This window comes from Chrysemys picta, chromosome 4, assembly GCF_011386835.1.
Source record: "Chrysemys picta bellii isolate R12L10 chromosome 4, ASM1138683v2, whole genome shotgun sequence".
Lineage (NCBI taxonomy): Eukaryota > Metazoa > Chordata > Testudines > Emydidae > Chrysemys > Chrysemys picta.
In genome coordinates this window covers 113,671,276-113,698,098 of record NC_088794.1, presented here as the reverse complement: position 1 = coordinate 113,698,098, position 26,823 = coordinate 113,671,276, and the positions used below count along the sequence as shown (strand labels likewise).

The following is a 26,823-nucleotide window of genomic DNA, read 5'->3' as shown; positions in this document are numbered from 1 at the left end:
GCCATTTCACTTGTGTATTAAAGTGGTTAATTGTATGAGAATGTATTTAGTGTTTAAGCTTCATGAAAACTAATGGGATATTAAATACATTATTTTCATTTATCTGTAGCCTGTTATAGTGTAATAACAAACATTTACATTATATATACACCCCTAAGTAAATAACCCATCAAATGAGAAAGAAACCTTGCATAAAGAAAGTGAAGAATTTTAACAGGAAAGTACTAATTCCTGCACATATGAAGGCAAGTGATCATTGTGTGTGATGATCAGAGATCAAAGACTCTAAATGTAGTCCTCTCTCTCTCTCTCCAGTCAAAGAAAGAATCCATGTGGATGGTGACCATCAGTTTGTTTTCTATAAGAAGCTGCTACAAGTATGGATTCAGGTAAAGATCCTGTATCTCTGGCTTGTTTGAACTCTTACAGGGAAGGGGACCAAATGCAAAGCAAAGATCCCCCCCAGACACTCTAGGTACCCTGAAAAGACTTTTGGAAAACAGGCCATTTATTATATTTGCCACCATTTTGGAATTACAGACTTCTTAACCTGTACCTATATTTTAATCTCTCAATAATTTACTTCCTTTTCTTAGCTAATAAATCTATAGTTCGTTTACTATAGAACTGGCTACCACCATCCTCTTCGGTATGAGGTCTAGAATGCAACTTGAGCTGGGTGAGTGACTGGTCTCTGGGTCTGCAAGTGACCTGGATTATGTGTGATTTTTGGTATAAGTGACCATTTATAAGTTCAGTTTGTCTGGGTGGAGAGAGAGAGGGTAAGGGTATTGTCTATGACTCTATGGTAAGGCTGTTAGAGTGATCCAAGAGTTCACATTTGGTACTGGCTTGGTGAAATTATAGAACACACCACTGGTTCAGGGTGTCTACCCTGCTTTTGACAGTCTTCACTGTAACAGGAACTCATGGTCAAGAGCCACTTGAGACAGCATGACAAAGTGTTAGGCTGGTGGTGTACTAAGACTAGTCACTCATGCTGACCAATATTGTTTCCTTGCACTCCTTTGTCTGTCTGTATCCAGCTGTTGTCCTTTGTCTTAGACAGACTACAAATTCCTTAGTACTGGGGCTGCCCTTTTGTTCTGTTTGTGTACAGCAGGGATCAGCAACTTTTGGCACATGGCCCATCAGGGAAGTCTGCTGGTGGGCTGGGCCAGTTTGTTTACCTGCAGCGTGCGGAGGTTTGACCAATCGCAGATCCCACTGGCTGCGGTTTGTTGTTCCAGGCCAATGGGGGCTGCAAGAAGGGGTGGACAGTACATCCCTCAGCCCACGCCACTTCCCACAGTGCCCATTGGCCTGGAATGGAGAACACTGGTGTACAGCATCTACCACAACAGGGAACCTGCTCCATGACTCGAGCTCCTCTGTGCTACTACAGTATAAATAACTGATATGGAGACAGTTCTTGCACATCCAGCCAGAAGATCCAGTCCAGGGTATGGCTGGCAGGCTGTAAGAGGCTAGAGACAACCTGTGAAAAAGTTAAGGTAAAGGGCTCAAAATATAGCCTAATACCATCTCATATTAAAGGTATCATCTGCCTGGATATTGACACAAGCCAACACAGAGGTTTGTAAACTTCATTTCGACAGATTTTTTTTTCCAATCTCCAGGAAGCCTTTGGTATCTGGAGATCGAGGAAGATCAGCAGAATTCCAGGTTAGTGTTGTGTCTGGATTTACAAATTAAGTGGATTAATGCAAAGGATTTTGATTAGAGTGAACCCTGCCTGCATTTGAGCTGAGAAAGAGGCTACACCACCTTCAGTTTATTCATCATGTATGTAGACTGGTGATGGACAGAGTATTCTAGGGGGCAAGGTGAACATACACTAGTTCTGCAGTACCAACCAGGATTCCTGTGATGCAGACCATGGAAGGACAATTTATCCGCAATAAGATCATCGGTGGTGTGATCCAGTGCTCAGAGCAGTGGTCCCCAAACTGGGGGGGCATAGAGGAACACTTGTGGTGGCACAGTAGGCCTAGGCCAGCACCACCCAGTCCCACTCTGCCCTAACCCTACCTCCAGCCTTGCTCCCCCACCCCACAGGCTGAGATCCCATTCCTGGCCCAAGACCTGTGGTCCCTTTACCCCTTTCCGTGTCCCTCCCCGCCCCTCCCCCCACTGGGAGCTGCGGCACAGCCCTGGCTCCTGGTGGGGGAGGAGGGTGCAGACAGGGGTAAGGGGGGGGGGCCATAACTGAAAAGTTTGGGAACCCCTGGCTTAGGGGAAGGATTGTGTCTCATTACATCACATTAATTCTACATACCCACTATTAGAAAATGACATATCCTTTCTTCCAAGCAACGGTTGTTCTTAAGTTCTGTGTAAAGAGAAAGTTTCTCCATCTCCATATAGCATCCCTGGAAAGTCATTGGATGGCAAAGGATGAAAAATGGCCAGGAGACTTCAAAGGACATGCACCGCTGTCCTGTATTACATCCAAAATGATTGACATTCAGAGGAGCACTACCCCTCTACCTTGATACAACATTGTCCTCGGGAGCCAAAAAAATCTTACCACGTTATAGGTGAAACTGTGTTATATCGAACTTGCTTTGATCCACTGGAGTGCGCAGCCCTGCCCCCCTGGAGCACTGCTTTATCGCATTATATCCGAATTAGTGTTATATCGGGTCACGTTATATCAGGGTAGAGGTGTAGTTGCTACAAAGAACAAAGTTATCTGTGGGAGAGGCGCAGGAGCTCCTGCACTTCCATTGAAACCTGGGACCAGTCCACTAGGTTCCACTTCGAAAGCCTGTATTCATGCCATTTAGTCACAGTGGGATGGTCAAGTGGACCATTCAGCTACCCAGAATTCTCCAGGTTCAAGTATGAAACAAACAGGAGTAAATTCCAGGAGAATCTATGTAACTAGTTCTCACAAGCAAGAAAACCCATTATGTCCAACAGAATCTACACTACTATCCGGGGAGAGGTAATGCTCACAACAATGGACAAGCGAGCTGCAATAAACCACTGAGAGATCATGATAAGATTAAGTCTTAGTAGAGCCAACCAGTAGTGCATGGCTCTAGAGTGGCATCACAGAGCACGCATGAGGGTCTGTTTCTACTACACCACACTTTGACAGTCCCATGAAAGCTTGCTAGCAGCACCGTTCTGAGCAATTCAGCCCTAGGACACCCTCTCAAAGCTGTTCTTGCTTAAGACACCCTATCATTGTCCTGCCAAGATCAAGTAATATCCTGAGTATTCTGGTCTTCCCCTTTGAGGGTGGAAAAAATGCAACATCCTAGCTGCTGGATTGATCTCTGCCAATAGTGAGCAGGGGCCCATTATATTGCCTCTTCTTCAGGCTGTTTCAATGAGTGCAGAGAAGGGTTGTAGCAATGGAGCCTTGCTGCCTTCACACCATTCCCCACCAACCACCCTGGGGAAAGGTTGAGGTTTGCTTCAAAGTGGGCCTCAACACAATAGTGGGGCCTTTCTTAGCCCACTCAGAAGCCCAGACTCCAGGAGGCAAAAACAAAAACAATGAAGCCTTTAATTGGCTTGAATCCAGGCACTCCAAAGCCACTGCCTCCTCATACTGAATCACCTCTGCAAAGGCCTACCTAAAGTACTATCCCATCCTCCCTCAAAGTTAACCTGTTGCGGTCAGAGCCTGTATCCTGCAGCTTTCCCAGAGCCTGCACAAAACAGGTCAACTTGTTAGATTCTCTGTTTGGAGGAAACTAACACCTTCACCCCTTATCTCCAGACTACATCTGCTTCCATGTGACGCTAGTTTGACTTTGCTCCTCCGCCTGTTAGGAATTGGGAAGGGAGGGTGTGTCCATTTCCCCCATTACCTCCAATGAGCAGGACATTCCTTCCTGCACAGAGGATATACGGAGTATTAGAGCCTCTCCACAAGAATCCCATGCACTGCTACAGGCTGAGGACTGACTGGCTAAGCAGCAGTTCTGCAGAAAAGGTCCTGGGGACGAGAAACTCAATATAAATCAGCAGTGTGCCCTTGTTGCCAAGAAGGCCAACGGCATATTGGGCTGTATTAGTAGGAGCATTGCCAGCAGATTGAGGGAAGTGATTATTTCCTTCTATTCGGCACTGGTGAGGCCACACCTGGAGTATTGCATTCAGTTTTGGTCCCCCCACTACAGAAGGAATGTGGACAAATTGGAGAGAGTCCAGCGGAGGGCAATGAAAATGATTAGGGAGCTGGGGCACATGACTTATGAGGAGAGGCTGAGGGAACTGGGGTTATTTAGTCTGCAGAAGAGAAAAAAAGAGTGAGGGGGGATTTGATAGCAGCCTTCAACTACCTGAAAGGGGCGTTCCAAAGAGGATGGAGCTAGGCTGTTCTCAGTGGTGGCAGATGACAAAACAAGAAGCAATAGTCTCAAGTTGCAGTGGGGGAGGTCTAGGTTGGAAAGTAGGAAACACTTTCACTAGCAGGGTGCTGAAGCACTGGAATGGGTTACCTAGGGAGGTGGTGGAATCTCCATCCTTAGAGGTTTTTAAGGCCTGGCTTCACAAAGCCCTGGCTGGGATGATTTAGTTGGTGTTGGTCCTGCTTTGAGCAAGGGATTGGACTAGATGACCTCCTGAGGACTCTTCCAACCCTAATATTCTATGATCTTCTCGCTGAATGCAGAGACTGTATTGCTTTGACCTTAGAATACTGGCATTTTCCAGACTGCCTGCCAAATGAATGCTTAGTGAGAATGTATATATAATGTCTGCAGCCAGACCACCTAGGCCTGTGATTCAGTCACATTTCTCAAGCTATGTAGGGTCAAACCAGGTCATTGCTTCAATGAGAGACCCCCCACACAGAAAAAACTCAGGGTGCTTCAGAAAATGGTGCTGGTGATTTAAGTAGGTGGCATTCTCCCTGCTGGTTCAAAAATCAAAGCAGTGCCCCAATGGGATGACAGGGGTCACTATATTTACACTTATAAATGCTGACTTTGGAATGAGAAAATCAAGGGCCTGACCATTTGTGGTCATTAAGGATCCTGTGATTCTTTTAACTGTAGTCCAGTTAGTCCTGGGATTCTGGCCAAATTCTAACTCAAGTAATTACTTCTGCCCCTAAATTCCCCCTGCAATTTTGATTGGATATAACATTTTTTTCTTCACTTCCTGCCTTAAAGTTTTGGAGCACTGTTGTGCACTGTTAAACAGCTGTCACATCCCATCCCAGACAGGGATGCATTTTAGAGTTAGGGAAAGCAATTGTTTGTGTAGTGTTTTGGGATCCTTCAGGATGAAGGGGCTAGAAAACAGAACTTGATTAGGCAGAGGAGTCCTCACCACCAGGGAAAGGGCTTCAGAAGGAAACCAAGCTTGCCACCTTGTGTGGGTCTTTCTAGAGTCTGTGCAGTCAGAAGGCGCAAATGCCCCAGAAGACGAGATTCCTTTTATATAAGCATGTTTCTAAAGTCAGACCAATTCCATTACAGGAGAAGTCTTCTTAGGGAACAATCTGGGGCAGCCAATGACCTGGGCTCAGGCTTCATAGCTTAGCTGGTGAACAAGTTCAGGCAGCTGTATCAGTTCTGAGCCCCACAGCTCAGTCTCCCTGAGAGCCACAAGTTAAGAATTTCACTTGCAACCTAATTTTAATGAGGAGTTAAGAGCCATTTAGAAACCACAAGCCACAGCCAGCAGGAGCATCAACTGGCAGCTGTGCAGATCAAAGCAACAAGTTCTCACAGCTTTGTGCTGCCCCACCCCCACGCACAAACATGGCTGCAATACAGCCCCCTACAATGTTCTTCTATGCTGAACTGCAGACCTGCCAGTGAAAGATCTGTAGGCAGAAGATCTGTAGGACTGGCTGCTGTTAGGACTTGGCAGGCTGGCCAGCTACTGCCAACATTCTCCCAAAGTCCCCAGCAGTACCCCAACCAGGTAGAAGAGGAGAGATAGTGAGTGTCTAACCTAAAGAAAGAGCATATGTGAGAAGCAGGATGGCATGGGGGAAGACTTCTCTCTAGCACCATGGAAGATTGGGCCAGGAGCGCAGGGTAGGCCAACCTCTACCCGTATCCCAACGGAGGAGAGAACAAGGTACTGTAGTATGACCTGACTAGAGAGATCAAGGAGAAACTCCAGTAAGCTACGAAGATCAAATAGACAGGCCTGACTGACCTGGTCTTTTAGATGGTCCATCCCTCCCAGTGTGTCATTTCCAGGCTACATTGTTTGCTATCAAAAGGAGAGGAAGGAACAGAGAGAAAGTGGCCTCCAAAGGGATTCCACCTTCTGCCATTCATATGTAATTCAGTTTTCTCATGAACATTTGTAACTGCAGAGTCAGCCATCTTGAACATCCCCAGCTGGCAAGTGTCCTTATTGTAAACGGAAACAGCAGGGGCAAGGCATCAAAGGGTGAGAACAGGGCACTGGGATGAATATTGGGCAATGGAGGAAGGCAAGGGACAGCTCAGAGTCCTCAGGACCATGGCCAACCACTTGGCTGAGAGGGGGAGGGAAGGTGGCAGCAAGTACACAACTCCAGGAATGCCTCTGACTCCCTTGGGAAGCAGCGTGGCTCCTGCTTAAGCTCTCTTTCCTGGGAAGCTCTTAATTCATGTTTATACTCAAACAAATGGAATGGAAGTTGGTTTGTGGGACGGTAGCCCCGAGGGAGGCGGCGGCGGAGGGGGGGCGAGAGCAACCAAGAGGGTGATTTAAGTCCAATTCTGGGGAGGCAACAGGAAGTGGGATAACCTTAAAGCCAGACCCAGCACAGAGGACATACAGAGTATTAGAGCCTCTCCACAAGCTTGTCAGAGTAAACTTAAGACAAGGGCTGAGAGGGGGAGGAGGAGGAGGAAGAACACAGGGGAGATGGCCAGGTCTCTATTGGGCTGTTGATATTTTTGGAGTAGGTGCTAAACTGCTACTTCACTAAAAACAATTCCATCTGACTGCTAAGTTTCCAATCATTTCCAAGAGTTCCAGTGACTCTGAAAGAAGGGATCAAAGCTACACAGAAAAGCAAAGGCCCTGCAAGTTGGCCAGCTTTCAGAGGTAGCCTGCCACCTGATACCATACATGCCCAGGCATACCTCCTCCCTGGGTCCCTCACTCTATCCTGTCAGCTCCCAGGACCCAAACTGGACAGCATTAACATTACACTCATGGAGATGTATGTAGTGCTGCCAACCTTCAAGAATCCCACAGCAGAAGGGATTTGCCTGTCATGGCTGTGTTCAGACAGCCTATTCCCCGTGGTCCCTGAACTCAGGGCAGCCTAAGCTACTAGTAGCCTTTAGTGCAAGCACTGACTGAGCATAAGACTGATTCTGCACTCAGCAATCTTCTACTTTGGGACTCCTGCCTTCTGTGTTTGCAGAGCAGCTGGAAGCAGGAGGAGGCCGCCTCAGGGAAGGCTGAGGAGCTGCCATTGGAAAGCAGGAGGAGGCATGCACTGGTACCAGCCGCCGCTTTTTGGAACTGTTCCAAACTTCCCCTTCCCATTGCCAACACATAGCTCTGTATATAGCCTCAGCCAGAGGTAGGCTCTGCCGCCGCCATGTGGTACAGTCACACAAAAGCAAGCCCAACAGGCATCACCAACACTCATATGCAACAAGCCTTCCTTCTAGGGACCAATCTCACAGAAATGTGTGCTCAACCCATCACCCTTTCCAGAACCACTAATGGGCCAGCAACTCCAGTATGCCCAACACCCTGTAGGTTCCCTCTGAACTGTTCCGCTCATCTTAGAATCCAGCACTCCTCCTATCATAGGACCCCCTATGTGCGACAGTGACTCTGGGGTCAATCCTGCAGTTTGGGATGTCTGCACAGAGAGCCAAACCCACATTTCCCTCTGTTACTAGCCCAATATGGAGTCCAAGCTTTTCCACACAACACCTGGGCTGGAAGCAGCAGGTAACAGACACCCAGGAGAAAAGGGAACCTGCAACAGCCCCATATGTTAAGACAACCCCTGGGCTCCTTACCAAAGCAGCTGCCACGGTGTGGAAGAAAGGTTTTACAGGCTGTGGCAATTGCCAGCTCAGCAGAAATAATGGTCTTAATAATCAAGTCCTCCACATTGGCCATCAGTGCTGTAAGGGGAAAAAAAAAAAAAAAAACAGAATGTGAAGCAGGGATTGCACTCATGTGCAAATGCTCTCCTGGGTTTGCATGGGAATCTGAGTATGCATCCGAAGAAGTGGGCTGTAGTCCACGAAAGCTTATGCTCTAATAAATTTGTTAGTCTCTAAGGTGCCACAAGTACTCCCGTTCTTTTTTCTGTAGGTAACATCAAGCAAATGAGAGCATATGTGGACACCCAGAGGAGCAAGAGATCATGAGTGCATACATGAATACCCCAGGGCAGGAGCACTCAAGTGAATTCTCACAGGAGTGAGAGAACAAATGTAAGCAAGCATAAGCAGGAGCATGTAGCATGCATGACAGCACAATTTAGCATGAGTGATCACCCCCTCCCCCCCACACACAGTTTTAAGGATTAACTAATCAAGAGTGTTAGAGAAACTCATGCTCAAGGGCACAAGCCAAACTAATGGGGGTTAGGAAACAAACAAACAAAAACTCTTTGTTGGCAGCTCCTTTTTGATACTGGCCACTGAACTAGATAAACCTCTGGTCTAATTTAGTACTGCAATTACTATTTTCCATACATGGGGGAATACATGTGTGCAGATTCCTAGGTATGCAAAGTTTGAGCATCTGTACAAGAGGAAGCATGAATGTGTGTACATGAGTGGGTGGGCATGTGTACACAAGTGTTCCTGCATGTGCATAATACAGAAACTGCTGTCCCAGATCAGACTGGTGTTCTTAGCCCAGTATTCTGTCTGTGACACCAGCATCAGAGCAAGATGCAAAAAAAACCCTAACTGTACAATTATGGAATAACCAATTCATTGGAATGTCTTACTAATTTCTCTCAGTGGTTGGCTTATTTAGGAGAATTTATCGCTTTACACTGGATATTATAAAGTGTAACAATGTTCTAATGATCTGTATCAATATCTAATCACGTGTGCAATTGAGAGAACATTAATTGGTGCAAGTGAGCATGAGTGACTGCATAACCATGCACATAAAATTGGGAAAGGCTTAGTTCCACTTAGAAGCCTGATTCAAATCCCTTCCTCCATCCTCTAAGTTCCCTGGTAATACTTATAGGATGAGTACAGTAGCTGCCAAATAGTGTTACTAAGGACTCAATATCAGGCAAGTTGTCCCTTAAGAGAAAATTACTTGGATTCTGCTATGCAGATGCATCAAAGCAGACCTGGTAAAGGTATGAAGAGAGCTGTTCTACAGAACATAAGCACTCAGATGGACAACAAAACTCAGCCAAAACCTGGGGCATGGAAAGGTGATGATACATCCATGAGTCATTCAAAATGACACGGGTAACCAGCCATTCGTTCGCTAAATTGCAGGGTTTGAGAGGTTGATGACTCACCAGACTGAACAAACCATGGGAGCCGTGGAGGGAGGGGGAAGCATTTAGGGTGGTACCAGCAGGTATAACTAGGAGGAACAGGATGACATTAAGAAAGGGAAACTCCTCCGGCCTGAATTGGAACCTAGTAGGGTTCTTCCTAGGATTTCTTGCTGGTGGACACTGCTGAGGACACAAGGAAGGAACCAAAGGGGGGGGGTCTCTACTCACTTGTTGTGTCTCTCCCTTCTTGTTTCAGGTACCTCAGCATCGCACTCATACTCCACTTGTTCCCATAATCCTCCACTTCAGGGTCATCACAGCTAAAACAAACCAAGGAAGCAGGGCTCACATAACTGGCCTGTGCCTCAGGATCACCACTCTGACCTTTGAAAGCCATACTTAGATGCAGTCATACAAATTTGCTCCCCCACCCTGGCGTGAATTTGGTTCCGCCTCCAAGAACCAAAGCCCATCCTCTCATCTCTTTGGCAATTCTAAGTACCTGACATAGTCTCCACTCTTCTTGTTGACACTGTAGTTGGTCAGATGCATGAACTGGTTTTTAATGTTCTTGGTTCCCTGGTCATATCTCACAGTCGCAAACCTAAGAACAAGGACAAAACACTCAAGCTACACTTTCTGGGGAAGGCAAACAGCTTGCTAGATGGGACTTGTTAGGCAGACAACTCAATCGCTGCAATTACAGATGTAAAAAGAGCTAAATTAGATACCATCTAATGCAAACCTTCAAAGAACATCTCCCAGAGCTGTGTCCAGTCTGGTTTCCAATGTTCCAAAGGAAGGGGCTCCCAATCCTTCCTCCAAGAGATTATTTCACAGCCCAACACCATATATCCCACTGTCAAGAAGTTTAAGTAGTAGTTAGTTTAAACTGACTATAAGCAAATCTCATCCCATTCCTCCTAGTTACAGAGATACTGCTCCTAACCCTCTCCTTCCCACCCATGGATTTATTATGGAGGGGAAGTGTTGGTGTTATACCAATAAAAATCTAGCAGGATCTTATTAAAGGGGACAAGATAAAGATGCCACATTTATTATGATAATTTAATTTGTGACCAATAACTAATATCTTAATCCTTATACACACACATTATACCTAATACCTATACACACATACACACACACCCATCAGATGTTCTGCAGCTGATGCATAGTTACCAGTCCTGCTTGAGTCTGTGGCTTGAGTTTGCAGCTTGGGTTCGTAGCTTGTGGCGGCTAACTGGCCAGGAAAGCCAGGCACAAGGACGAGCTGGGTCTCTATTGGGCATGCACCAATGCCCTTCCATGTTGGTAGCAGAATGTTACCCTCCTCCAAAGTTTTTCATCTCACCCATCCTTTTTGTAGGCTTTAGTTTGAATCCAGAGTCTATAGGTCTTGCTGTGTCACGCTGCCTTCAGGTTAGGTGATTGATCACCCGTCAATTGCAGACATGACTTTCAGCCTTGGACCGGGCTTTGATCTTCCTTTTATTGTACCTTTTCTTTTTAGGGTGGATTCTTCTTACTTTGTTAGGGCTCTTGTCTGCATCTTCAGCAATTGGTGTTTGAACTCCATCAGGACAGGCTGGGGCTGGAGGTTGATTCCATCATCCATACATACCTCATTCACACATCTAAACTAAACTAATAAGATTACAGCAGGGTTTGCAAAAATGAAGGTTGCAGCAAGCCCTTACAATATGGAGTAAGCGTTTTAAAATGGGGTTTGAATTACAATATGGCAAACAGTGAACAGAAGTTACAATATAGACAAGTATAATGGATGGCAAACAGTGAACAGAAGTTACACTGTAGGCAAGTGTAATAAATGGTGAACAGAAGTTACAATACTGAAACAGTGCAAGTCTCAGTGATTTAAGCAGGAATTGGATTGATAGTGAAACTTACAAAGGCAGCTGACTGAACAGCTATGGCTCTTAACAAGCATTTTAATGGTTAATTAGCCAGTTATTGGGGTAACCGGTTTTATGAATGAATATTGTTTCATTCATAAAACTTTACTTATAAAGTGAACAATTAAAAACAATTTCATTCATTAGTTCTACATTGGTAGCAAGTCTATATTTAAGGTGTGCACTTAAAGTAGGGATCCAATCTCTTATGCATAAAAAATAGTGTATCCTCCCAAAGTGACAGCACTAATACTGAGCACAGAATTACTTTTCTATACGAGTTTACAACTAAGGCTTGGTCTACACTACCAACCATTAAAACTAGGTTTCTCAGAGGTGTAGAATATCCATACCCCTAAGCAATGTAGTTATACCAACCTATCTCCGGTGTAGACAGCACTATGTTTATGGGAGAGCTTCTCCCATCAAGATAGCTACCGCCTCTCGGTGAGGTGGAGTACCTACACCGATGGGAGAAGCTCTCCTGTTGGCATAGATAGTGTCTTCACTAAGTGCTACAGTGGTGGAGCTACACCACTGCAGCATTGTAAGTGTAGACAAGCCCTAAAACGGTTTATTTAGGACTTAAAATTAATTAAAATGGGCCATTTAAGAAATGTAGCACTCAGTGTCAGATTTTTGCCAGACCTCTAATCTGAACAGATTCCCTAAACACACTGAAACCTTGTCTGTGTTAGATTGGTTTGGGGGTTGTTCTTGTGAAGCTTGCAAGGCCTTACATGCAACTTGATAGCATATCTCAGTGTGGATGCAATATAATAAACTTTGAACACTCCATCTGATCAATTCCAAATTTCAGAAAACCCTGTTGATTTTGATGAAAACTGGAAAAACCGAAAGGGGGGAAATGGGGCACACAATGTGCCACTGGTTAGCAGAGCTACCATATTCAACTGCCTCTGTAATTGTTGATTGATGGCAACCATTAACACATTCCAGCATAATACCCATCATTTTAGCTCTTCCCGTCCCTTCCAATAGTTTGAAAATGTTGACACCATGAGCGAGAAAGGCATGAAGAAAGTGGAAGAATATGGCCAGGTCTACACTAAAACGTTAAGTCAACCCAGCTTCATCGCTCAGCATGTGAAAAACTCACATCTCTGAGCAACAGAGTTAAGCTGACCTAACCCCCGTGTAGACAGTGCTAGATCAATAAAAGAATTCTTCTGTCAACCTAGCTACCACCTCTCGTGGAGATGGATTAACTAAAAAATGGGATTCTGCTGCTGTAGTGAATGGTTACAGTGAAGCACTATAGCAGCACAGCTGCAGCCTTCCTAGTGAAGACATACCCTAAGAAAGGTGGGGGTAAAAGGGAAGCACACAGAGCCCAAGGATCAGGGGAAAGAGGGAGGTTCCTGAAATACAAGGGAATGGGCAGGTCACACAGGGAGCCTTTGGCTGGGGAATGGGGGAATGCAATGAGCCCCTGGTATGTGTTCAATGAACTCGGCCTAAAGAAGCAACAAAGTGTGCCACCCTTCAGTTTTATTAATGGTCATTCCCCCTCTTATTTTTCATAAGTGAAAGCTTCTCTCACAGAGGCTGAAGGATACCAGTGTCTACTAAAGAGAATTCTCAAAGAGCTGCCCTCTTTCAAAATGGCTGCCATCTCCCATTGTTCTCAGTGTGACTGCCCTCAGTTGGTGGCCATTTTGAGAAGAATGTCTCATGGTCAATGGGACAGAGTATTGACACTAAATAAAAACTATACGGTTGTGATTAAGGCATTTTAGTGTTTGTGGACACAGATTTAGTTTAAACTAATTTGTTAAAAACAGATTTTTTTTTCTTTTTTTGATGCTCATGGTGTCATTCCAGGGCAGAGTTAAAGTTCCTGCTGAAGGATAAACATTTAGTTATAAAGAATAGCAAGGGGCGAAGTTACCATTAATAAAAAGTTTAGATTTAATCCATGTAGAAGATTCCAGTTAGCTTTAGCTACAGAGGAAGTTGGAAGAGTCTGTAGTAAGGCAGAGTTAAGACTGGTTGGATATCCTCACTGTATATTTCCATATTTTAACATGACTGAATTTCATACATTTAACCCTGACTATGGATTTCCCTGGGTTAACACATTTGGGATCATTACAACATCTCGAATGTATTTTACCCTAAATGATGGATATGTACTCTCTGCCTTACTTCCATTTTAACAGTTTCTGTCTAGGAATATACCTCAAATGTTTGTTGGTTATGACATTCTCAGCTTTGCCATCTTAACCATCCTGGACAGAGTTCATTCTTTCCTCCAACCCCTTGATCATTTCTGTAGCTTGTGTCCAAGTATCACTCTGGTAATGAGATACCTAGTTCTAACAGTAGTATTATCAGGATGGTGGCCCTAGAGCAGGGGCAGGCAAACTTTTTGGCCTGAGAGCCGTATCGGGTTTCAGAAATTGTATGGAGGGCTGGTTAGGGGAAGCTGTGCCTCCCCAAACAGGCAGGTGTGGCCCAGCCCCCGCCCCCTATCCAACCCCCCCTGCTTCTCACCCCTGATGGCCCCCCAGGAATCCTGCCCCATCCAACCCCCCTTGTTCCCTAATGGCCCCCCTGGACCCCTGCCCCATCCAACCACCCCTTCTCCCTGACCGCCCCCAGATTCCTGGCCCCTAACTTTCCCCTGCCCCTAACTGCCCCCCACTGCCCCATCCAACACCCCCTCCCCTTCCTGACTGCCCCCGGAACCCCTGCCCCCGTTCAACGCCCCTGTAACCTGCCCTCTGACCGCCCCAACCCTTAGCCACCCCCCGAACTCCCCTGCCCCCTTACCATGCTGCCTGGAGCACCGGTGGCTGGCAGCACGGCTGCACCATGACAGGCAGCCGTGCCGCCCTGCTGGAGCCAGCCACGCACTGCACATCACAGAGCACCATGTCAGGCCGGGCTCTGCAACTGCGCTGCCCCAGGAGCTCGCCGCCCCACCGCCCAGAGCATTGCGCCAGTGGCGCAGTGAGCTGAGGCTGGGGGGGAGGGGAAACAGCAGGGGAGGGGCTGGGGGCTAGCCTCCCGGGGCAGGAGCTCAGGGAGAACAGTCCCACGGGCCGAATGTGGCCCGTGGGCCATAGTTTGCCTTCCACTGCCCTAGAGTCAGAGTATAACTGTTCTCCCTTCTCTGGCTGTGATGCCTCTGTGCATGAAGCCCATTCAAAACATCTCACTGACCATTTTTGTAGCCACATCACTGTAAAAAACACCCCTCACTCATGAGTGTATCCAGAACCTGAAGCATCACATAAGTAACAGAGAAATCAGAAAATCAAGACTATTATATGGGGAAAAGAGGCAAGAAATAGGACAGTAATACAAATGGGAATGGGGGTACAAATGTAGTGTGCTGGCAACTAGGCCATCCCACGACTTGTAAATAAAGACAGAAACCAGTTTTTGAAAAAACACTGCTCTATTTTTCCCCAGGGACTTGAAACTGCCACCTGCCATGGAGGAGAGTAATTCAGTTCCCACACTGCCCACAATCAGCTATGTGATACTAACCACTGCTGGTCACAGAGATTACTGCATTCTCACTATTTCCAACCCCAAGCATTTTTATCTCCCACTCTTGCAACTTCTCTCTTCCCTAGAGAGCTTCACCATTTACTGGATAGCCCCTGTTCCAGATTCCAAGCACAATTTTGTGATAGAAAACTTACATTCTAGTAGTGTCTTTCACTCAGAGGGATCTCAAAGTGCACTACAACTCTGTACATACAAAAAAATCTCTCTCCACCACTGAAATGCAGACACGTTGAGGACAGAATGTGGTGGCAGTTTAACAGCACATAGCAGCACTGCACAACAGTAGGTGAAATCAATCTATTCACCTGAAAATGAAGGAGGATTTAAATAGAATGCAATTTCCCTGGCTGGAATATGGCCAGGACACAAAGGTCATTATACCGACTTTTGTACTAAGTGACCTGAGTTCACAAATGAAAGATCCAAGGTATAGATTCATAGATAACAAGACCAGAAGAGATCATTGTAATCATCTAGTCTGAACTCCTGTATAACAGACCATAAAACTTCTCCAAAAATAATTCTTAGATCATACCTTTTAGAAGTATATTTAGAAAACCAATTTTGATTTAAAAATTGCTAGTGATGGAGAATCAACCATGATATTGGGTAAATTGTTCCAATTGCTAATTACTATCAATATTAAACATTTACGCCTTCTTTCCTGTCTAAATTTGTCTAGTTTCAGCTTCCATGTTATACCTTTCTCTGCTACACTGAAGAGCCTAATATCAAATATTTCTTCCCCATGTAGATACTTACAGAGCATAATCAAGTCACCCCTTAACCTTCTCTTTGTTAAGCTAAACAGAATGAGCTACCTGAGTCATCGACTAAGGCATGTTTTCTAATCCTTTAGATCATTCTTGTAGCTCTTCTCTGAATTCTCTCTGACTTACCAACATTGTTCTTGAATTGTGGATGCCTGAACTAGACACAGTACTCCAGGAGCGGTAGCACCAGGGCCGGCTCCAGGCACCAGCCCACCAAGCTTGTGCTTGGGGCGGCACCTGGAGGGGGGGGCGGCGCGGCGCTCCGGCCCCCGGGGAGAGCGGGGCCACGGCCGGGCTCGCCGCCCTCCCCACGGCGCTCTGTCCGCCCTCCCCCCGGCTGCCGGGGGGAGAGTGGCGAGCCCTGGCTGGGGCTCGCCGCCCTCTCGCCGCCCTGCCCCCTGGCCGCCGGGGGGAGAGCCGAGCCCCGGCCGGGGCTCGCCGCTCTCCCCCCAGCGCTCTGGCCGCCCTCCCCCCCGGCGCCCTCCCCCCAGCCGCCATGGGGAGAGCGGCAAGCCCTGGCTGGGGCTCGCCGCCCTCTCGTCGCTCTCCCCCCGGCGCTCTGGCTGCCCTCCCCCCCGGCGCCCTCTCCCCGGCCGCCGGGGGGAGAGCGGCGAGCCCTGGCTGGGGCTCGCCGCCCTCTCGCCGCCCTGCCCCCTGCGCTCTGGCCGCCGGGGGGAGAGCCGAGCCCCCACCGGGGGGAGAGCCGAGCCCCCGCCGGGGCTCGCCGCCCTCCTCCCAGGGCTCGCCGCCCTGCCCTCCCCCGGCTGCCGGGGGGAGAGCAGAGCCTCCGCCGGGGCTCGCCGCCCTGCCCTCCCCCGGCCGCCGGGGGGAGAGCAGAGCCCCCGCCGGGGCTCGCCGCCCTCCCCCCGGAGCTCCGGCCACCCTCCCTCCCCCGCAGGGGGGGGGGGCGGCCGGCGGCTTTTTTGCCTGGGGCGGCAAAAAAGCCAGAGCCGGCCCTGGGTAGCACCAGTGCCAAATACAGAGATAAAATTACCTCCACTCTGATTTGAGATTCCCCTATTTGTGCACGTCAGATTGCACTGGCCCTTTTGGCCAAAGTGTTGCACTGGGAGCTCACAGTTAGCTGATTCACCACCACAACACTCAGATCTTTTTCCGAGAGTCACTGCTTCCCAGGATAGTGTCTCCCCCATCTTGTAAGTATGGCCTACATTCTTTGTTCCTAGATATATACATTTCTATTTAGCTATATTAAAAGATATATTGTTTGCTCATACCCAGTTTATCAAGCGATCCAGATCGCTCTGTATTAGTGACCCGTCCTCTGCATTATTTACCCCTCTCCCAATTTTGGGGTCATCTGAAAACTTTCAGTGATGATTTTATGTTTTCTTCCGAGTCATTGATAAAAAATGTTAAATACTGTAGGGCCAAGAACCAATCCCTGCGGGACCCCTTTAGAAACACATCCATCTGATAACTCCCCATTTATAATTACATAGAGACTGACCAGCTAGCTTTTAATCCATTTAATCTGTGTCATGTAGATTCTCTCTCTCTCTGGTGTTCTAATCAAACGGTCTTGCAATATCATGCCAAATGCCATACAGAAGTTTAAAAGTATATTAGATCAACACTGTTTACTTTGATCAAACTTGTAATCTCAAAAACATACCTCAAGCTAGTTTGATAGGACCTATTTTCCATAAACCCATATTGATTGGTATTAATTATATTACCCTCCTTTAATTCTTTATTAAAAGGATCCCCATATCTGCTGCACCATTATCTTGTCCAGGATCAATATCAGACTGACAGGCTTATAATTAGTCAAGTCACTCTGTTAACCCTTTTGAAATATTGGCACAACATTAACTTTCTTTCTGTCTTCTGCAACTTCAAGTCTTATTTAAAATCAGCATTAATGCTCCCGTGAGCTCCTCAACCAACTCTTATAAAACACTTGGATGCAAGTTATCTGGACATGCTTATTTTAAAATGTCTAACTTTAGTAGCTGCTGCTTAACAGCCTCCTAAGGGGCTAGTGGAATAGAGTGTTATGACCTTATGACATGACTATATCTATTTTTCCCCCAAATTCACAATAGAAATTTCTAGGACATTCATCAACAGTCTCTAGAAGCAAGAAAGGTGACAAAGCAAAGAGACATTAACTCCAATAGCACAGCACTCCTTCGTACCACACTGGTGCATTGAGTTTAGTACTGACTCGGGAGGAAAAGCATCTTCCAAAAATCATCAACACTATTTCATGCAGAACCATGAGTTTTCAAGAGAGGTCACTCATCCAATAGGAATCTGGGGTCAACTGTACTTGTGAAATGTGACAGAATCACAGCCTGAAATAGCATGGCTGTAAAATCCCCTTCCCATACTTAGTGCTACCCACTGCTTGTATCAGAGACAGAGAAACACAAAGTCATATAGTTCGCAATAACTTACTCCCATTTCCAGGGCTTGTCGCTGTGCAGCCCTAACCCCCAATCCTGCAGATATCAGTCCAAAACCCTGTCCTTCCAAGGAATCCTATCCCTTAGCATATTTTTTTAAGAGGACAGTAAGTGAGTGAAGTTAATGGAACCCATTACCCAAATGTACAAGAGACTATTTCTACTAGCCTACCCCCGCCCCCAACAGAACTACTACATCCCACCCTAAAATACAATTAAGGGATGGGAAAGGTCCAGCTGAGGCAGACTACTAGCAGCAAACACCAAAGCTTATGAAACATACATGGCAGCCGCCAAGCTGGAGGTGCTCCCTGACAGCTTCCCCTTCTACCATACCAGCTTCCCTTTTCTCAGCATGAGAATAGCCAGGGACTACATACACTCCAACTCTGAACCCAAACTCTGTAAGTGAAGGGTGATGCTCAGACATTCCACAGCCTTGTCATGCCTGCTTGCAATCTCAGCCTAAATGTTACACATCTGGCTTAGCTGTGAGCAGAGACCTTGCCGTTCCCCATTCAGGTCACTAGAATCCCATCATAGAGCCCAACTTTAGTCTTATCTAACCAGGCCACATGTCTGCCTCCCCTCTGGCTGCATCCTCTGTTGGATCCTAGTGGGGAAGCAGCAGCAAGTTTGGTGATGTGGCCAGCCAACCCGCCTGCTGCCAGGTATAGAAAGTGAGGGGCTCAGAACTCGTTACAGATTCCCCAATCAGACCCCAAAGAGACCCTCTAATCTCCAGCCAGCCCAGAGACCTGTAAACCTTCAACCCCCCGATTCACCAGAGATGCCCCAACCAGACCCTACTCTCCCATCCAAGAAACCCTGCCAGACACCAAATCTCTGCTCTTGAAAAAGACTTCATCTACCAGCACCCAAACAGACCTCATTTCCTCCCCCACCCCAGGACCCACAGCACCCGTCACCCCCTAGTCACTCCCAGAAGAGCACCCAGCCACCTTAGCACCTCTAGCTCAAGCACCCCCAGAATCCACCTGCACTTTCCAACTGCCTACACCAGCACTCCCAAACATCCACCTATCTCCCTACCTGCCTTAGCCTCTTAGCTTTCAGGTTTTATACAGGTCCAGGTCTTATACCCCCCACTGCTTAGGGAAGGGTATATTAACCATAAGGTCAAGTTTATGGTCATATGTAAACTTGATGACTATGGGGTAATTAATCAGGACACTAAGGAGAGTCTGGGAGAGATGGAGGAGAGGACAAAAGGCCTGTTAGCAGACGTGGGGGAAGCAGTATAGTTAATTCCTCTTTTACTGCATGGGTGCTATAGAAAAGCACAAGAGACAACTGAGCAATGTTCTTTCCTTGACTGTACACAAAAGCCATCTAAAACAGGGGTTCTCAACCTCTCTCTTTCTGAGCCCCCACCCCCAATTATGCTACAAAAACTCCATGGCCCAGCTGTGCCACAACTGTTTTTCTGCATATAAAAGCCAGGACCAGCATTAGAGGGTAGCAAGGAGGGCAACTGCCCAGGGCCCCCACCACAGCTTTGCAGGGCCCCCTAAGTTGTTCAGGTTTCAGCTTCAGCCCCAGGTCACAGTGGCAGGGCTTGGAGCCCCAGGCTTGGCTTTTTGCCTCATACCCCAGCAAGACTAATGCTGACCCTGCTTGGGGGACCCCGTGAAACCTGCTTGCAGCCCCCCAGAGGGCACTGGACTCCTGGTTGAGAACCATTGATCTAAACCAACTCTCTGAATCTAAGTATCCCTACCTCTAATTCTGGACTCTCCCTCTTTACCCTTCACAGCTGCTCTTGGCTCCACTGGACTGTCAAGGGCTCCCTGCTTAGGGCACTAAGACTAAACGGAAAGCCACTTGCACCTTCCCTAGTCTTTGCTCTTTCAAGACTTGCTGTTTAAGGCAAATGTCTCAACTAGGGTTGCCAACTTCCTAATCGCACAAAACCGAATATCCTTACCCCACCCTTTCCCCCACTCATTCAATTCCCCGCTCCCTCCATCGCTTGCTCTCCCCAACCCTCACTCACTTTCACTAGGCTGGGGCAGGGGATTGGGGTGCAGGAGGGGATCAGGGCTCTGGCTGGGGGTGTGGGCTCTGGGATGAGGCTGGGGGTGAGGGGTTTGGGGATTGGGAGAGGGCTCAGGGCTAGGGCAGGGAGTTGGGGTGCAGGAGGGGTTGTGGAGTGCAGGCTCAGCCGGGTGGCACTTACCTCAGGCAGCTCCCAGTCAGCAGCACAGCGAGGCTAAGGCAGGCTCCCTGCCTGCCCTGGCTTCGCATTGCTCCTGGAAGTGGTCGGCATGTCCAACTCCTAAGTGCAGGAGCCAGAGGACTCTGCGCGTTGCCTGTCCCCCACAGGCATCAGCCCTGAAGCTCCCATTGGCCATGGTTCCTGGCCAATGGGAGCTGCGGAGCCAGTGCTCGGTTGAAAACTGGACGCCTGGGAACTCTTGGCTTAAATCAGTTGCCATAAGCTGCTGCTAAACTAGGACAGACAGATGGACATCAACATGATGCCCCAAGAAAGCTGCTCCATAGGCTAGAACTGGTGGAAAGCGGTTACAGATATTTCCACCCTTATACAATACAAAGGCTGCAGCCCCAAAGTGCAGCTAGGAATCTTTCCCCTACAGAATGGGAGCACAACAGTGGTCCTGGGTCTTGCCTCTGTTCCAGCTCATGCTCCTCAATCACACACCACAGTTCCCCTGCCTGTGATATCAATTATCTCCACAGCAGAACAAGTAGTGGAGCAGTACACCAGGTAGGTGCAGCAGTAGAAGTTGAGCTGTTAACCCGATTAGCACATTGGTGCTGGTAACACTGTATGGTGGAGCTCCTATGCCCAAAGCCAGATTAATCTTTTCAAATGCTCTAGAGCTAAAGAGCAATAGGAAAAGCCACAGTGCAAGAAATGCAAAAACTGGGGCAGAACTTCGAGAGACCAACAGGTGCAGGAAATAGGGTCTGTTGTGAAAAGATGCAGGAACAAGCTAATACATGGGTTTCAAACCCACATTCTACCATTAAGAGTATTTTGCACCTTTGCTGGGTTGTGGGTATAATGAACATCTGCAGTGAAGAGAAGCTAACCTAAGACTAGTCCAGCTCCTTTTCTGACAATTCAACACAAGAAGCCTGCTGGAAAGGGAATAGGGTAATGCAATCTTAATCAATTTCCTTCTGCAGCCTCTTCCATGCATAAGGCATCTGCTGCTGCCCAAGAAGAACCCAAAAAGGTGGGGTAGGAGGAAGGGAGAATGATGCAAGAAGAAAGGGGGAGGGGGAGGAAAAAAACCGCACAGTAGAGTAAGCAAAAGGAGAGAAAACAAAGAGCAGAGTCCAATGGGTAGAGCAAGACAGTCTGATAGCTCCTTTCCTTTAAGGCTCTCCAAGTGCCAAAGGCAGAAGGAGACAAAAGAAGAAACCAAAGTCACACAGTTAGACTTAGTGGGACCCCTCAGGCTCCTTACTGCCCAATGGTGAAATGCTAAAGGAACAATCACACAGTAACTGCATATGCTATAGTAAGAGCCATTTTCTGCTCTCATTCTTTGACAAAATTTCTCCTGAGCTTCAGCAGAGCGGCTACTGTTGTCTGTGGGAATATGCAGCTCTAACTGTGGAGTCCCAGCCCATGGACACCTATTAAGAACCAAACCCTATCATCACAGTGCCTCTCTAATTCCCATGGGAGCTGTATGGATGTAGCCAAGGGCATCATCTGGCCTGGATTCAAGAACATTATTTGGCTTCCCTACCCAAACACCACATAGATAATATGGAACTAGGCCTCATCTCCTCTTTATTTACATGAGGGGGAAACTCAGGCAAAATTGGGAAAGTGAGCTGCCCAAGAGACACAGCAAATGGCTAAACTGGCAGTAGAATCCAAGCCACCCGACTCAGAATACTATGCTTTACCACAAGACCATCCTTCCTCTCTATAAGCTCAAAACCCCAGTCTAATGTAAGAGAAGTGATGAGCCAGTGGTGATAATCCTAGCTTGACCCCCAGGTGGATGTGCTTGTCCATGGCCACTATGCTGGATGGTGTCAAGTATCAGGGGGTAGCCGTGTTAGTCTGTATCTACAAAAACAACAAGGAGTCTGGTGGCACCTTAAAGTCTAACAGATTTATTTGGGCATAGGCTTTCGTGGGTAAAAACCTCACTTCTTCGGATGCACCCTGAAGAAGTGAGGTTTTTACCCACGAAAGCTTATGCCCAAATAAATCTGTTAGTCTTTAAGGTGCCACCAGACTCCTTGTTGCTTATGCTGGATGGAGGTGCCTGTGAAAGGATCATGAGAATGATCCCCTGCCCTCCATTGCAGGAATTCATTATGCTCCCCAAACAGCCAGGGACTGCTAGGCAGGGGTTACTAGGAGTGGGGGGGACTGGGCTGCTGCAGCAGACTCTGGCCACAGCACATCCTGTGAGGTAATGTGAATTCCTTGGCTCGCAGGGAGCACCTGAATTCTTTGGAAACCACAGGAATCCAGCAGAGAAAAGGTAAATATCCCAGCGGAGCCAGTGCTAATTAGCAAGCAGGGCTACTGAAGGAGGGGGCTCTGCAGACTGGAGTTCAGTGAGCTCAGATGGCAGGAAGGCAGCCCACTGTCAGACATTATGAGGCTCAGCTGCCAGCTCAGGCATTACTGGAACTCTCGTGTCATTCTAAAGTACACATTCACCTCCCCCTCAGCTACTGCTCCTTCAGCCCTTCACAAGCACATTTGGTTTTCAGCTCAATTTGTTGCTTTACAAAAAAATTTCTCCATTTCAGTGAAAGTCAGGCTACAAAGTTCCTGCTGGGCTGGAACCCTTCCAGTGGTTCAGGACCAGAAATGGAGCTGACTAAACAGAAAATTCAGGTAGTAAAGACCAAGTGTAAAACAAAACTGAAGAGAAAAGACATTTTTCTAGAATATCAAAAACAACCATTGTGCATGAACACCCCCTGATGGTCACAGCAGCAAGGCACACATTTCCCAAAGCCACCATGCAGGATGGGGCACACACACAAAGGGGAAGTCCCTGAAAAAGATTCAGGCTCATTTCCATTTCATAATAAGCTAAACAGAGGGAAAAACTGGGAGGGACAGAATGAAACTTCCCCACTTTGCAGGTTATGGGCAGTAGAAACCATTCAATCCTTAACTGTGACCCCCCCCCTTGCATTCCAAGCACAAGGCTCTCTGAAGGGGGATCAGAAACCAAACAAAACACAAAAATTAAAACTACCAGCCAATTTCACAGCGGGTCAGAGGAGACATCTACCTGCTAGTACATGGCTATGCAGTCCCATGAGATACAAAGAGGCATTCAAAATCAGTTTGATGCCTCTTTGAATACCTGCCCCCCATGGGTTATCTTTTTGGTCTTATCTAGACTAAGATTGAAAAGTGTGTATTTGAATAAGTTAGCTAACATAATTCAGAAGTCTGCAGCAGACCTAGGCTCCCCCTAAGCTTTAATTATCCAAGATTGGAAGTTTTTCTAGAAGATATGCTCTAGCTCAGAGGTGGACAAAGTACGGCCCGTGGGCCACATCCGGCCCGCAGGACCGTCCTGCCCGGCCCCTGAGCTCCCAGCCGGGGAGGCTCGCCCCCAGCCCGTCCCCTGCTGTTCCCCCTCCCCTGCAGCCTCACTTAACTGCACCGTCGGCTGCACGGCTGCCCCTACTCCTCCTGTGTCCTCCGCTCATGTTCACAGGGCCACATTCTGAAAGGGGCTGGGGCCAGGCAGGGGGCGGTCAGGGGACAAGGAGCCGGGGGGATTGGATGGGTCAGGGGTTCTGAGGGGGGTAGTCAGGGGGGCGGGAAATGGGAGGGGGCAGAGGGCAGGCTGTTCGGGGAGGCACAGACTTCACTACCTGGCCCTCCATACCGTTTCGCAACCCTGATGTGGCCCGGCCAAAAAGTTTGCCCACCCCTGCTCTAGCTCATCCAGAAGTCAATCTTGATGCAGAAATCACTGGGTGAAATTCTATGCCAGTGTTATGTAGAAGATTAGACTAGATCATAATGATCCCTTCTGGTCTTAAATCTTAATCCTGACCAGTTTAGCACATATTAAAAGCAATGTGCTTTGACTACATTAGGTTTTTTAAATGTATTAGCTAATATGTTCTAATGATACACCTTTCAATCAAATCTGGACAAGGTCCTAAAGGACAGCACGGCATATTCCTGTCCGTCTCACACTAGAAAAGCCCTGTTCTTGTTTCAGGCACCAACAGAGAACTGAAAGATCATCGCCAATTCAAAATGAAGGGACACAGGACTGAAATAGTGGACTACTATGGATTAGGAACATTGACAGAGTTGGGAGCTGGGCAAGACCAGAATAGCAGGGGGTACTACAAGGCAAGATAAGATGCAGTGACAGAGCTGTTTGACACTGTTAGTCCTGGTGCTGCTCTGAAAGTTGAACTCTCAGCTTCGATGGCCTAAGGTTACACCCCACAAAAACTTCCTCTGAGGAAAGAGCAAACCACAATAGAGCCTGCTCTTGTGTCTGGCACCTCAGTTCAGGGCATCCTGAATTCTGCCCAACACTCACTTCTCAAAGCAAGAAAACAGGACTTCAACAGTGCAAATGGAACAGCTGCATTCAGAACTTCTGAGAAGGTTCAAAAGCCTGAATAACCCAAAAGGCTTCATCATTGGATCTCTGCTTCATCACTGCTGCCTATGGGAGCTTTCCTATGCCCCACCTCCTGCCATTCCACATAGATGGGAACACACAACAATGCAGCATCAGAGCCTAAACCTATTTCCTCTGTTCCAGAACCTCACTTCCAAACCCAGATCACCTCATGTCAAGTCAGGGTGTACCCTGGAAGCCAGACGCAGGGAGGTTTCTACTCAGGCAAACAGGCATCAGCTGATGCATGCTATTTAGTCCCTCCTCACGTCAAGAAAAATCATCATGTCCTATGATCTATGGGGGCCTCCACATGTTCTATTATCAGTACCTCTTCTCTGCCAAGAGGCATCAGCTCTACTGAATGACCCAGGCACCAGCCACTGGGGCTCCCTGAGGCATGGCATGAGCTGCACACTAGCTTTCAGTGGGATACAGCAGAAGCTGGCAAGGGAGCAAATACAGGTAAATACAAGTCACGTTTTGGAGACTAGCCAGGTTTTGGGAATACAAGTGCAGAATACAGGTGCAATGTCAGTACTCCGATCAGCAAGGGAGGTCCCTAAACCTGGCCTCCACATGCACAAAGCCCTCACCCCCACTACATCTATGCTATGTCCACTGTGACACACTATGCTTTCACCACATATCACTCCCCAGACCTCCCAGGAGCTCTGCCACCCCCCGTTTCCACCCCTAAACACTGCAGCTTCTACAATGGGGGAGGAAAACCAGCCTCCATTCATTGCCACAAGTGTTGAACCCTTCTCCTTCACAATCTGAGGCACCAATAGTCCGTAAGCCCTTAAATGGTTCTCTCTAGGCATTTATACGACACCAGAGAGACAAACAAGAACCTGGAGCTACAGGATCCTCTGTGTCCAGGCACACAAATCCAGGGCAAGGGGGAAAAACATCACAAGACACTGGAAACAGAGGTTGCTAGTGCCACCTGGAGGCCACATCTAGCCAGGGGTCGGCAACCTTTCAGGAGTCTTCATTTATTCACTCTAATTTAAGATTTTGCGTGCCAGTAATACATTTTAATGTTTTTAGAAGGTCTCTTTCTATAAGTCTATAATATATAACTAAACTATTGTTGTATGTAAAGTAAATAAGGTTTTTAAAATGTTTAAGAAGCTTCATTTAAAATTAAATTAAAATGCAGAGCCCCCCGGACCGGAGGCCAGGACCTGGGCAGTGTGAGTGCCACTGAAAATCAGCTCGTGTGCTGCCTTTGGCATGCATGCCATAGGTTGCCTACCCCTGATCTAATCTCTCACATTCCCCGATCCTTAGCCCCCATTATATGACTGACACTGTTTCTGCTCCATCCAATTGCTAGATATATCCTGGGGGATTGCCATCACCTGCTCCACCTACTCACCAGCCCTGGAGATTTGTGGGGGGAGGAGGTGGTTGAAGATTCATTGAGGAAGCTGATAGGAGTAGGCTTATTCTTGTGATTTAAAAGAACTGCACATAAGCCCCACTGTCAGCTATCAACTGTGGGGCAGCAGCAGAGCTATGGGTCACTCTACCAGGGGTCAGGCTAATTCCCTGACCTCAGGCGACACTCCCAGGGATGTGCTTCTGATTTTACCTTTGGCACCAATTCCGTAATCATGCATCAGGTATCCTATAGCTGATGGAACTACATCTCTACCTCGATATAACGCTGTCCTCGGGAGCCAAAAAAAAAATCTTACCGCGTTATAGGTGAAACCGCGTTATATCGAACTTGCTTTGAATCCACCGGAGTGCGCAGCCCCGCCCCTCCGCACTGCTTTACTGCATTATATCTGAATTCGTGTTATATCGGGTCGCACTATATCAGGGTAGAGGTGTATATGTTTACAAGAGACCTGGCCTTTGAGAGTAGCATGCAGATCCTCCACAATGACCCACACCAGACAGATTGGCCTCCACTAACATTAGCCCCTTCTAAAAAAGGATACAAGGTGTGGCTGTGGGGGCAGAGAAAGTACAGGTGCTTACCCTACAGTAGCTAGTTTAAGATGTGCTGTCTGCACAGATTCCACTCTTGGTGCCCATGCACCACATGTGCTCTAGTCA

At 47.5% G+C, this 26,823-nt stretch overlaps 1 protein-coding gene across 24 annotated transcripts in view; it reads right to left on the bottom strand.

The window, feature by feature from the left end:
• Positions 1-26,823, bottom strand: part of TTLL5 (tubulin tyrosine ligase like 5) — a 222,163-nt gene that overhangs the window by 169,684 nt on the left and 25,656 nt on the right. For 22 of the 24 annotated variants that reach the window (XR_010601104.1, XR_010601105.1, XR_010601106.1 and 19 more), the window contains 3 exons: positions 9,948-10,049; positions 9,674-9,765; positions 7,980-8,087 (listed from right to left, as the gene is read on the bottom strand). Coding sequence is in view for 15 of the 24 variants with exons in the window: in XM_065595548.1 (XP_065451620.1) it covers positions 7,980-8,087; positions 9,674-9,765; positions 9,948-10,049 (302 nt within the window). In the remaining 9 variants the exon portion in view is untranslated. The remainder of the gene's footprint in view (positions 1-7,979; positions 8,088-9,673; positions 9,766-9,947; positions 10,050-26,823) is intronic. The other 2 variants (XM_065595550.1, XM_065595544.1) reach the window with 1 other exon arrangement.